At 39.7% G+C, this 13,497-nt stretch overlaps 1 protein-coding gene across 4 annotated transcripts in view; it reads left to right on the top strand.

Annotated features, from left to right (window-relative positions):
- The window catches only part of CCDC88C (coiled-coil domain containing 88C), a 100,406-nt gene that overhangs the window by 72,060 nt on the left and 14,849 nt on the right, over nt 1–13,497 (top strand). For all 4 annotated transcript variants that reach the window (XM_027673513.1, XM_027673505.1, XM_027673495.1 and 1 more), the window contains exons 15-21: nt 956–2,026; nt 4,239–4,366; nt 5,245–5,386; nt 5,996–6,184; nt 6,557–6,718; nt 7,888–8,165; nt 12,763–12,906. In XM_027673513.1, the coding sequence (XP_027529314.1) occupies nt 956–2,026; nt 4,239–4,366; nt 5,245–5,386; nt 5,996–6,184; nt 6,557–6,718; nt 7,888–8,165; nt 12,763–12,906 (2,114 nt within the window). The remainder of the gene's footprint in view (nt 1–955; nt 2,027–4,238; nt 4,367–5,244; nt 5,387–5,995; nt 6,185–6,556; nt 6,719–7,887; nt 8,166–12,762; nt 12,907–13,497) is intronic.

Here is a 13,497-nt window from a genome sequence, read left to right as displayed (position 1 = left end):
TTCATGTGCGATGCCTGGAAACTCTCTGGTTACAGGTTTGTGCAAGGTATCATCTGTATTAATTTGACTAATGAAGAAAACACAGACAAATCATTAGAGACTGGTCTGAATATTCTCAACCTGTATTAAAATTTACTCTTAAGTTTTTGTGAGGTAAAGAATAAATAGCAAAATGTCTTATTCGTGTAGTGCTTTTCATCTTGAAGGATTCTTACCCAGACTTCTCCCTGGGAAACTGCACTTTGCCACCAAAGTCTTACATTTCAGTTAAAACAAGTATAAACTCTCTGTGGCAAGAATTAATAAATGCTTTGAAGGTAGGACAGGAAGTAAAACCAGAAATATCCTCAATTATCAGAAAGGGGCAGATTGGGATTTTTTCAGGTGTAAGTCCTTTAGATTTCTGTGGCTGTTGTCTGGTATAAGAATCAAATACAAATTGCAGTCTAAATTACAGTTGCATTAGCTGAAACTTGACCAGTGGGATAAATGTACTGTCCTTACAGAAAGCATGTCCTTAATGACATCTATAACTGCTCTACATTTTCAAGCATTCTGAGCTTTCTGACAGTTTATCAAAGATAATTTCAGTCTTCAGATCCCAAAGATGAAGGTAAACCTGGGCAGAAAGATAACCTTTATTAAGAATGATTTGTAAGAAAGCATGTTCTCCAAGTGTTCTTTGAAGGTCTTCTATCTCCTTTCTCCTTCCGCCTCACTGTCTTAGCTGGTAGCAGGAGTATAGCACTGTTTTCAATTTATGAAAATCATGGGTTACCGGAGGTAACAAGTTTTTTCAGTAGTTTGGGTTCTTGGTTATAGTCTGGGAAAACTGTTGAGAAATTTGTCTTGGATTAAATGGATATGGCTTTGTTAACAATCCTGTCTGCTTTAGGACTAATTAGTACTGCATTTGTAAGGTAGATGAGTAAAATTTTCGTGACTGTTTCTGTAGATACAGGACCTTAAACAAGAAAATGATCACCTTAATCAAGTCGTCTTATCCCTGAGACAAAGATCACAAGTGAGCAGCGAGGCAAGAGTGAAAGATATTGAAAAAGAGAACAAAATCCTTCATGAAACAGTTACCGAGACAAGTAGCAAACTGAGCAAGCTGGAATTTGAGAAGAAACAATTGCAAAAGGATTTTGACCAGGTTAGAGAAAAAGTGGAAAGAGTGGAAGAAATGGAAAAAGAACTCCACCGGCTGGAGAGGGAGAATGAACAGCTCACAAAGAAGGCAGCAGTGATGAAAATAGTGACAGAAAAAGTGGAAGTTCTTGAGCAGGAGAATGGGGATCTAGAAGTGGAAAATAGGAAGCTAAGAAAATCCTTGGACACACTGCAGAATATTTCCATCCGGCTTGGGGACCTGGAAAGGGACAACAAGCAATTGGATGAAGAAAATCTGGAGCTTAGAAGAGTGGTGGAGACCATGAGATTTACCAGCACAAAAATGGCACAAATAGAAGCAGAAAATAAAGATTTGGAGAGGGAGAAAGAGGACCTAAGAAAGAATGTGGAAATGTTAAAAGCAATGAACAAGAAGTCGGAGAGACTGGAGCTAAGCTATCAGAGTGTCAACTCTGAAAACCAGAGACTTCAGCAAATTGTGGAGAACAGCAATAAAAAGATCCAAGAGTTAGAAAAAGAAGTACAGGGAATGGAGAGTGAAAATCAGGTCCTCCAGAGAAACCTTGAGGAGCTAAAGGTTTCTGCCAAACGGCTGGAGAGGTTAGAAAAGGAGAACAAAGCCCTAGAACAAGAAATGTCTCAGCTTGAGAAAGACAAAAAAATGCTAGAGAAAGAAACAAAACGGCTTTGGCAGCAAGTGGAGCTGAAAGATGCTATTTTGGATGATAGTACAGTAAAGTTGGCAGTTGCTGAGAAAGAAAACAAGACACTAGAGAAAGAAATTGCTCGATTCAGAGATTCATCTAATAAGCTGAAAGAGTTTGAAAAGGACAATAAAGATCTCCTAAAGCAAGTTACAATTGATAAGAGAACACTAGCTACATTGAGAGAGGTAAGCAAAATAATTCTACTGGGTTGTATGATGCTATTTTTTTTTCAGGTCTGTGAGATACCTGAGGGAGACATCTGTCCCATAGGAGATCTTCACAGCCTTAACAGCCATCACTGGATAGTGTTGCCTTGGGGAATGGAACGTGCCAAAAACTGCTGTGTACTGCTTTGTGCCCACAACACAGCCTCAAAATGACATCTTTTTTCATGCAGAATAAGGTTTTAACACAGCTCCCATGTGGTGTCTGTAAACCAAAGACTTTGGTACTTTCTCTAACCCTGTGACCACAAAATTGTTTGCTAACATGAGAGCTTCAGTAGGGGAGATTAAATCTCAAGCCTAGAAGTTAGAGCACTTGTTGAGGACCCATTGAAATCCCTGTTCTGAGACAGACAAGAACCATCCCAGATGGCCAACCTAACCCTTTCAGTAACAGCTGCACCAGGTTTCTGTTTTACAGCTCCTTAGAGTGTTTTTCCCCAGAAGCTTCCCTGCCGAGTGAGAGTGTGCCAAGTAGCAGTGATCTGTTCCCATACTGAGCATTAGGACATTGGCAGTCTAATGATGTGTGTACTAGAACCTGACACTCCTATATGAGCAGATTCAGGTTATTGCAGCTTGCTCTCATTGCCTGTCCCAGCTGCTGATGTCCTGCCAAAAACAGGTTTTCCTGTGAAAGAGCATTAAAAGGAAAAAGGATTGTGCTGCAGTAGCTCAGTGAAATAAGTAAGTTTAGCAAGACTAATGCAGTAAGCAATTACTTATTTGAAGATTTAGTTTTATTTTAGTTTTTTAAGCATTAGTTTAATTTTGAGAAGGATAAATAAAGTCTTATCAGAAACATTTGAAACAGTCCCAAGATATGTTTCTATCCAACTTTCCTTAAAAATAAATAAAATAGTAGCATTTCTGAGAAGGCTTCTTTTTAATCTTTCCCTTCTCAGGCTTTTGCAAATTTCCAGTGGTATAGACCCATCTTCTTTTCCTTAGTTACTTTCTATAGATTCTGCAGAAGTAGTTCATGGATATTGAAAGGACCTATTTACAGACCACTGGACTGGCACTGACCTAAAACCATACCTTTTTTTCCTTGCCATGTGAATGAATGCATGGCTAAATTTGTGCTATCAGAGGACTATTGAATACCTTCAGTTTAACCAAGTATTTTTAAAGATTTTATTCTTGCTTCTGTTTGATATTCAGGATAATCTTTTTTTCTTTAATTGCAGTGCTTCAGTAACTTTGTTGTTCTTTCTTTCTGCATTGTTTAAGAAAACTTTAAGCAAAAACACGAGCAGTGTAGATCTCTATGGTACACTTGTATTTCAGAGAATTTTGAATGGTAGGGATCTTTGCACTTAGCCATGCTCCAAAAATAATTTGTTCCTTACAGAAATGCAGGCTGGTATTATGTCTTCTCAGGCCATTTCCACACAGACTACTCACTGGCATAACAGCAAATCATTGTCCCAATATACCTTCTGCTACAGCTCCATCACGTCTCCCCCTTGTATGACTTCCTTGTCAGATTCTGCTTAAGTTTCTTTCCAAAGAAACATAAATGGAACCAGACTGCACCAGTAGATACCAGAATGAGTGACCAATCTCATTAGTCTCCAGAGCTGTCCTGTTTCTTGGACTACAATGTAAATGTGCTTTTTAAATTTTGGGCAGTAATTCACCATATGTCAGAAACTCAGTGTGCTATTCACTATTGACCCTGTTACCAAGTCCCTTGAGAATACCATCTTAGCCATATTATCTCAGGAAATTTTCATCCTGAAGTCCTCCTCTGTGTATGTGCCAGTGCTGACAGGGCTTTTTGTCTTAGCTTAGAGGTGGGAACTCCCTCTGCTGGTGTCCCCTGCCCTGCACACATCTCTCAGTGGCGCAAAGATGGGATGTCTCCTGGCCCACACACATTCCTTCTTTTGGCAGGTGGGCATGATGCCAGCGTTGGCCAAAGTAATTCAGTACAGTGAGTGAGACAAAGGCCAAAAGAAGCATTCTACAGATTTATTTCCAGTAACCTATAAATAAAAGCAATCAGTTTAATTCTGTTTTCAGCTGTCACTGATGAAGAATTTTAGCTGACCTGCTTGAAACTAGGATTCTATCCTATGACTTTTTCAGTACTTTAAAAAAAATATATTGTGCTGGATAATTATCACCACCCTTTGCATAGCAACTAATCATGTTAGTGCTGTTACAGGATTTGGTCCTGGAGAAGCTGAAGAGTCAACAGTTGTCTAGTGAGCTAGACAAGCTGAGCCAGGAACTGGAGAAGATAGGATTGAACAAAGAGCTGCTACTAGAGGATGACAATGGCAATGATGACACGTAAGGAAACTGAACTTTCCTAGTCATTCTTTTGAGCTCAGCCTAACTCAAGCCCTTTGCCTTTCTTTTTGGTTCTCATCTGTCTCGTTCCAATTGCCTGTAACAATTTTGGATATAAACTGCATTTTTCTGAGGCAAGCTTGGCAGTATACTGTAGGTTTTGCAAATTGTTTTCTTGGATGGAAGGAAGAAATGCCATTTTCTCTCTTCATGCTAGCAGTGTTACTACAGTTTCCCTGTACTCCTCAGCAGAGTAGCTATTTCAGCGTGTATTTTTTTCATAGTCTTTTTACAAGTAAGAACAGTGTCTATTCAACAGTGTCTATCATTAATCCATGTAATTGGTGATCTAGCCACCTGTTAACATAAACATAGATGCTGCCTAAGAAATTCCTGTTTGCAAGAAATTCCTTTGCAAGTCTTACAGTGATGAACAAAGAAAACCCCAACACAACCACCCATGTGTATATAGGCTTCTTGGTAAGACCTAATTAGAGAAACATACCCATCTCGTAGGATTCTTTAGACTGTGAATTTTTCTCCTTGTCAAGAATATGAAAAGAGTCATGAGAAAAAATTTCTGTAAGGTAATTAGGGCAAAAAGAGAAAACCATTTTTTTTTCAAGTTATGTAACTCTTTGTAGAACCATGCTGGTGTTACCTCTATTAAAATTGACTGGATTTTCCAAAAGCAACTTCTCCAGCTATAATCTATCAGTAACAATCTGCAGCAGTGGAGGGAATAATTTTCCTGAAGAATAAAGTACATGTAATTTAATATGTAGTGAGATTTGGAATGGATGAAGGTGAAGTCTGCTATATAGATGGTGGCTCATATCCTAGTGGCAGAGTTGGAGAGCTGTTATCGTGTTTTTCAGAAAATACAAGGTTTTGGAGAGCAAAACTGAATCAGCACTAAAATCAACACTAGCTTTGAAAGAGGAAAAGATTGCAATACTGGAAGCTCAAGTGAAAGACTTTCTGAACTTGAACCAGCAGTTACAGAATGATCTAAATATGGTAAGAGGTTAACTGACTTTTAATTGTTCACATTGCAGTTCTGCACATTCACATGTTTGGGGATTTTTTGAGGGGTTTTTGTGTGGTTTCTTGTTTTGTTTTTAAGAACAGGCTGGCTCTGTCTGCCCCTCCCCATACATATGCTTCCCAAGAACCTTTTTTGACTGGACTGCCTTTTCTTGTCCCTTTCTATATAATGACACCAAATTCATAAAAAATTTGGGACTAGGGGCACAGCAGGAGGGGTTTTTTGCATAATCACTCTTTGCAGATCTGTTTTCCCATGGGGTTTTTTTCATTGCCATAGTCTTGTTTTTCTGCCTTGTTTAGTGGAAACATAGGCTGAGGAAGGCTGCAGTTGAAACATCTCACATAAGAACAGCCTATTTTTTAGGTGACAGTGACCTTGAGTCAAAGGGCACCTGACTGGAGGCCACGAGATGTGGATTCTTCTGCTTCTCTGTGTCTGAGTTTCCCCATCTCTGCAGTGAGCGTTGTTGAAACTTTGAAAGTCTGTACAGTGCAAGAGAGAAGCATCATATCCCTTCATTATTAACACATAATCCCAGTTCACTCAGTGTTGAGGGTTGTTACTTGTTGACTTTGTAGATGAAGAAGGACTTTGATGCACTTAAGCAGACTCAACAGGATGGGCAGTATGACCAGAAGTCACTGAGGTGTTCAGCAGAGGAACTCATTCCCAACCAGCCAATGAATGAGAAATTGGAAATGGGACATGAAGAGGCTACTGTAGAGCTGCTGAAACTGAAGGACAGGGCAATTGAACTGGAAAGGAATGTAAGCCTTCTCCTGTTTCCTCTTAGCTCATAGACTTCTCTTGCGATCAGGAATGGGTTGCTGGAAACCAAATTTTTAAGCTTAAAGTAATCTGGTGGGTTTTCTGGAGCACCTAAGCCTGCCAAATCCCTTGGGAGTCTCCTAGGACTGCATGGGACTTAAATGCTTCATATGTCTTGTATTCCTTTACAGAGAGTGATCCCATGTATGACACCTGTCCTACCTTCATTTAATACCGGGAAGAGTTTGCTTTTGCACGTTTGTTGCAGAATGGTCATCACTAGTTGGTTCTTATCTTTGACAGGACTCCAGATGATCAGAACAGCTGTTTCTTTTCTTCCTGTCACCCCTTCAATGCCATCTCTCTTTCAGAATGCAGCCCTGCACACTGAGAAGCAGCTCCTTAAAGAACAGCTAAAGCATTTGGAAACACAGAATGTCTCCTTCAACAATCAAATCCTGACACTACAGAAGCAAAATGTCTTCCTTCAGGAGCACAATACTGCCCTGCAGACGCAGACAGCCAAACTCCAGGTCAGGACAACCTTGCACCTCTGTGCCAGGAGACAGGATTTGATTATAGTAGTGTAGAAGATGACAGCAAATAAGTGAATGTTTGTGTTGGTAGGCTGATGTAAAGATAAGGCCCATAAGGTGGAGCTTAGTTTGAGGTCTGAATTTCTCCAGGGTAGGAGGGAAATTGGCTCTGTAGCTAATATCTGGTAGCTGTCTTGAACAAGAAGGTGTATTTAGAGAGAATTTGTTAAAAACAATGGAGCAAAATCCAGATGTGTTACTCCAGAGGCTGCACTCATAAATAAAAGAACTTTGCCCTTTTTTTTTCTATTAATGTTATGCCTGTGAAAGAGCTTGGAAGAAATGGAAAGAGGACATAAGTTAACTCCCAAGAGGCATTGTAGCAATGAGTTCCAATCACAGTTTTCATACTTTCAGACAAAATGTCAAAGTTGCCAGTGGCATACACATACTCTTAAAAATTACTTGAATTTTTAAAAAATAATCTTAGCTTGGGAAAGAGTCTGGTTTTAATGGACAACATTGGATTAGCTCTGATTTTTTTTTTTGTGACTTTCACTTTACAAGCTTTTCCTCTTGCATGCTCAGAGATTTTTTGTTGTTGCTGTTCTCTTTAATTATTTCTCACCTGTATTTGAGTTATATTAGCAACATATAAAATCAATGCACTACCTGTCTACTGAAACCAGACTTGTTAGGAGTACTGTCCACATACACAGTGGTGCGATTAATATTTTTGAGTTTGGGTGAACTTAAGTTTTTGTTACTTGTGCACAAATGTGGGGTAACTTTTGACTTTGTACATCATTGTCAGAGAAGCAATTGAGTTCTGAGTATCTTGGTCTTCAGGCTATGAGTATCTTGGTCTTCAGGCTATGAGTATCTTGGTCTTCAGGCTCAAGAGGTTCTAGTAAAACAATTTGGAGGTTATTGTGATGATTTTCGTAACAATAGCATAACAATAGCATAACAATAGCATGGTTTTACATGGTGCATACTACCAACAGTAATACCAAAATCATGCCAATTGTCAGTAGATGTCTTAAGTCTACAAGGCAATGGATGCATTCTTGACTAACTGTATATGGATACAAGGTTCTACAAAATGTTGTATGTACCAGTAGATGTGAATAAGTAATACTTTCTTTTTATTTGAGAAACTTTAGGTAGAAAATTCAACTCTCAGCTCCCAGAGTGCTTCACTGATGGCCCAGAATGCTTTACTCCAAAATCAGCAGACAGCCAAGGAGAATGAGAATGAAAATCTACTAAAACAGAAGGAGCAGCTGAAAGCAGAGTATGAGTCATTGCTTCAAGACCATGAACACCTTGCTTCACTGCATGAACGGCAGTCTGCAGAGTATGAAATGCTAATAAACCAGCACAGCTGCCTGAAAACATTACACAAAAACCTGGATCTGGAGCACAAAGGTCTGGGTGAGAGGTACGCTCACTACTCAGGGGTATAAGTGTAGCCAGAATGTGCCCATGTTACAATTTTAGCCTTAAATATTGGTCTACAGTTTCAAACAGAAATTACTGAATTGTTCCTCTGAAAAAGTGTCTACTTATTCTTGCTGTCATTAGGACATTGCAAAGCTCTAGACTGTAGATTTTAAAACTCTAAAGATGGCAGACCAGAGGTGACTCTGGTGATATTTAGTAACCATGGGCTCGGGTATTGGGAATGCTTTGTCAAAAGTAGCTTAAATGCCTTTACTGCATTTAAGGATTTGTGCTATAATAACATGAAGCTTTAAAAAGATTTTCCCAGTTCTACTGTGCGTGGTATCTCTTCTCATCATGAAGTCTGCAAGTCACATAGGTAGTTGCCCATGTGTGAGTAGTATATATCCTCAGAAATTTAAATCATTGAAGTTTGTGTGTGGCATCAATGTCATGTCAAAGGAAGCTCTCTGATGGAAGCTGTATTGACCCAGCTATGAGATAGTGACGTATTACGTATTTTCTTCTAGTTCTCGCAATCTAAAGCTTTTGCTTCAGGCCCTTCAATTGAGTTAGGAAATCAGTAATCTGTTTATTGTTTAGTCTCTAGTCACTGTCATTTTCTGACAATTGTGTGTGGATTGAACAATATACATAATGTACTACTACGTAAATGCTGCTCTGCCCACCTCTCAAAACTTTTCTTATGCATTTCAGCAATTTTCCTCAAAATTATTTAGGTTTTATTTAACTTTCCCACAGACTAAGGAACTGGCAAATACAATGTGTAGTAGATTTTTATAAAATACAGAAATAAACTGATTGTGATTAAAATATCCACTGAGGCTGTATGACAGGACAGCTGCTTGGCTGTTGACTAAATGAGCTGTAAGTGATTTCACAGACTCTGTTTCTCCTTACCAAGTCTCTCTCAGACTGATTAATGGTTCTTGTTAATTCAGGCTTTGCTTGAGATTATCACACTGCTGCAGTGTGTTAAGGCAGTGTTCTTTCTTTGCTTGATGAGTACCAAATATTAAACAGCTCTAGCTTAAGGAAAAAGTATTTTTCAAAGAATAGGTTATCTGTAGCAATAAGTGCTCCAATCACCACTGTAATGAATAACAATTTGAACTTCTGTTTCTGAGATGTGACTGCCAGTGAGAGATGTTGCAGGGGAGCAGATGGTGGCCTTCTCTACACTCAAAGCAGGTTGAGTTTGGCAGTTTTAAGAGTGCAGTGTCCTCCTCAGCAGATCAGTCTCAAAAGATACTTATCAAGGTGATTTGTCCAAGGACAACCTGTGTATCCATTTGACTGTCAGGAAACAGCCACTTTTTTGAGTGTGTGTTTTGTTTTCCCTCCATCATACATATGCTGTGCAGTTCAGCTGGCTGAGGGAGCAGAAAGGAGAAACAGCTATAAGAAAACTGTTTTCTTATGCTACTCTAAGGCATTTAACTGCTAAAATGGAATATCTCACTTTCAACTTGAGCTAGAATGCACCACCTGCTAAATTTTCCCCAAAGCAGCTCAGTGCAGCCAAGAAGTTTGCTTGTGCGGTGTTCAAGAGAAGGGTTTTTCTTGTCACAAGTCCAAGGTAATTGTTTTTTCTCAGTTGGTGACAGCACTGTAATCATACTTCTGGTGCTTAAGGCATAATTACAATTCTGCACAAACCTATGATTGCAGCTCATCTAGAAAAATCTACAGCAACTGTAGGTAGCGTGTGGACACCTAGCACTGTGTACAGCCAAGGTCCCCGAGGTTCGTGCAGTTCACTCTGGTGCATTCTAACCACAGAGTATTTTCTACACCTGAGCAAACTTCATCAAATCTCTCTTGGTTCTGTCTGCACAGTATTAACACTGAAACGTGGATTTAATAATGGGTTGTGTGTAACTGCAGTGAAATGGCCTGTCATAGCCCAGCAAACCACAGGCATGTGGGTTTGACTTAGCAATAAAAGGACAGTTAGTATACTGCCGTCTTTTACCATTAATAGCAGTTTTTTAACTTTGCGGTGTTTGGCTGACACAGAAAGGCTGACCTCTCCTGCTGCATTTTAAAATTGCTTTACATAATGCACATTACTAAGGGAAGGTAATAACTTGCTAGCTATGATTGATTAACAGATCCTTGAGCATTTCTTTGTAGCTTACTCTGGAGAAATCTAATCCTGTAGAGACACTGGAAAAACAAACGCTGCTGTGGAGGGTTGCATATTGCACGGAGTTGTATTATTATGTTACCAGTGACTGATAATTATTTTTCTGGGTTCCTATTGTCACATGCTTTTTATCATAGCTGAGCATTTTTTAAGTTCTCTCAGTCACAGATACCTGCCCTCAGTATTCCTCCTAAAAAAGCAGCAGAAAGAGTGAAAGGCAGAAGGAGTAAAAAGGAATATGATTGTTCAACCCTAGGAATGAATGTGTCAGAGCCAACGTGGATTCCATATGCATGTTTTTTTAAAACTCTTCTGTCCAAGAGCCTGAAGCTTAAAAATGAACGTGAGTGTTGAGTAGTCTACAGGATGGGTAAGCTTGTCCCTGGTGGTAGAGCTTGTCAGGTGGCACAGATTGTGCTCAAATGGTGGACTCTGTGCTAAATCTGGAGTACAAGAAAACTTTGGCTGATGATTTCATTAGAGCTCTGGCGATGCAGAATCATGTGCATTTTTGCAGACAGTCTCCTCTTTCTTACCTTTCTTCTAACAACTAGGAGAGCAGCTGTGGTCTACCTCAGGCTTAATGTGGCGGCCTGTGGTGCTGGGCCAGGCTGGTAAAACTGGACCAGTATACTGCTTCCCTATAAGTAGCCCTCCTTAAAAAATAGAGGGCTTGGATAAAAATGAACCGAGTAGCCCTATCATACAGAAATGGCAAAAGAATTTACAACACAGTTTCTGCAGAGGCAGCCATGGTAATCTCTGCCAAAGGACTGACTGCGGAGTTTGTCTTCTCAGACTCTGGATTGGCATGCATTCTGTCTAAAATCCCTCTTGGAGCTGGATGTGAAACCTTCCTCTGCTTTCAGGTTCTTCCATTTGTTGTATGGACATTGAATTTGAAATGTCCCAGAGCTGAATGGAGGAAGAAAACAAATAAATAAGGTTAATTAAAGTCTACTGCTGTTACTAGGAATGAATAGCATAAAGCAGCTTTTGTCTGGGAGACAGGTACTTTTCTGTGTGGCCCTTCAATGGACTGGAATTTGGGACAGGCTGTAATTTGACCCTGGAATGAAGGGAATGGTAGCCTGAAAGAAAAACAAGTTGGCAGGAGTCAGTGTATTTGGTGCTGTCTGCTGATTTTGGTTTTGTTTTGGAGTTTTCATGACTGCAGAGTAACTGTGCTCTGCATTCATCCCTGCTGGCATGAAAGATGATGAAGATGATGCTTGTTCTCTTTAGCTTTTTAAGCAGTGCTGCATCTTCCACCTAATTTCTGTTTTAAAATTGCTTAGAAGAATATTTCTCCATTACTGACGGGTGTATCTGATATTTCGGGGCAATATCCTTTTATCACAGTCACTGAAAAATATGCTGATGACTTCTGACATTCGCTGCACCAGTGTCCTCAGTGGCCTCTGCTGGTGTGTGTATGGGCACAGATCCTGACAGAGGCCACCAGAGTTAAAAAATCTGGGAACAGCTTGCTGTTTTGTTAAGTGATCTCAATCCACCTCGTTTTTTGCAGCATTTTCTGAATGCAGGTGGTGTAGCACCTCAGGGAGGCTGAGCCTGCCTAATATTTGCCTGTGCCAAATATCAGGGGAGTTGTTCCACACCTCTGTTACTTTAGCATTCCAGAGGTCAAAATTAAAGACAGAGTTGATGGCATCAGCCCTCTGTCTCTACCCATCTCCCCACCCTGAGTGGTTTATGCACAAGTTACATAACCCAAATAACAGTGGCAGCCTCGATGCAAACACCAACGTTGCTCTTGGTTTTCTCACTAGTGAACAAGTAGACCCACTCAAGCAGGTGAGTCAGCCTCTACTTAAAAGTGTTTTGCTGTCAGCTCACTGATACTGTCCTCATTATCTGTCTGGAGTATGCAGGAGATTAGTACCTATGCAGGATGCTGTTACCTGTGCATATAAACTAACATGCATTAGCTTGTTACCTAATAAAGTCATTGCCTGCTTTCTTGTTGCTTTTTGTCTGCTGCTTTTTAGTCAGGTTTTTGACACCTGCCTCTGACAATTTTTTGTGAATAGGTTTCCAGTTTAGTGCTTCAGTTTCCATGCACCCTGGAGAATCTCATGTTTTTTACCAAATGACCAGAATCTGGAATTGAAGCAAGATTCTGTCAATTGTGTTCCAGTTTGCTTAAAAAATGCTGCCTTTTTTGCCCTTTTTTTTTTTTTTCTGAAGCCCTCTCTGCTGACTTGTATACTAAGCCGAATTTTCATGCATAGTGTGGAAATCTTCAACCTTGGTAGATGTTTGACCACACGCAAGGATGAAATTAAGCAGGCAGGAAAAAAATACTTTCTGGTCCTTTGGGTATTACCTATTAAAAATCTTAACCCAGAGGACAGAAAATGTTTAAATGAAAGCTGAGAGTATGCTACTGTTCCTTTTGCAGATACAACAGTTTAATGAAACACAAGGCAGAATTGGAAGAGTTGGAATTAGTTTTAAAAACTGAGAGAGAGGTTCTGCAACAAGAGAGAAGATCAAATGCAATAACCACTGGGGAAAATCAGAAGCTGAGGGAGGAACTGGACAGGTATGGTTCCTTCTCTAAATTCTATACCATTAAAAAGTCAACTATGCAGACAATGGTTGTTTTGCTCAGTTGACTGTAACTCCAGAATACCTTCATTAATGTGTCTTCTTTTTTCTCAATTTCTGTCTTATTAATTTAATAATTTTAACTCATTTAAGATTTATCAGCTTCGTGAACACTGTCATCAACTACTGTTAGTTGGTGCTTCAGACATGGTCTGATCCTGGGACCTTTGTTCATACAAAGTAAGCTTCCACATGTGGCTCAGTTCACAGGTGTTTTCTGCAACTGGCTGTTTCTAAGCGCCTTTAGGCAGAACTGCAAATGTCCAACCACCCGAATAGTGTCTAGAATTCTGTGAAATGGTTCTTAACTCTGCCTTTTTTTCCCTTAAGGAGAACTGGTTTATGGTTTTTACACAATATGATTTTGCTCTTGAAGCTACCATTATTTATTTTCTGCTGCCTGGAAAAAACTGCCGTTTCTGTTATTAAAAGCAGGCTTAGTAACTCATGATCACTGGGTAGCTGGTAACTCATGGGAGAACCCCTTTTGAGAGCCAGCATCCAAACTCTACATAATGCAGCAGTA

Source organism: Neopelma chrysocephalum, unplaced genomic scaffold, assembly GCF_003984885.1.
Source record: "Neopelma chrysocephalum unplaced genomic scaffold, ASM398488v2 Primary Assembly neopelma1_24, whole genome shotgun sequence".
NCBI lineage: Eukaryota > Metazoa > Chordata > Aves > Passeriformes > Pipridae > Neopelma > Neopelma chrysocephalum.
Note: the sequence above shows the minus strand (reverse complement) of the source record. Positions and strands in the feature narration are given on the sequence as shown.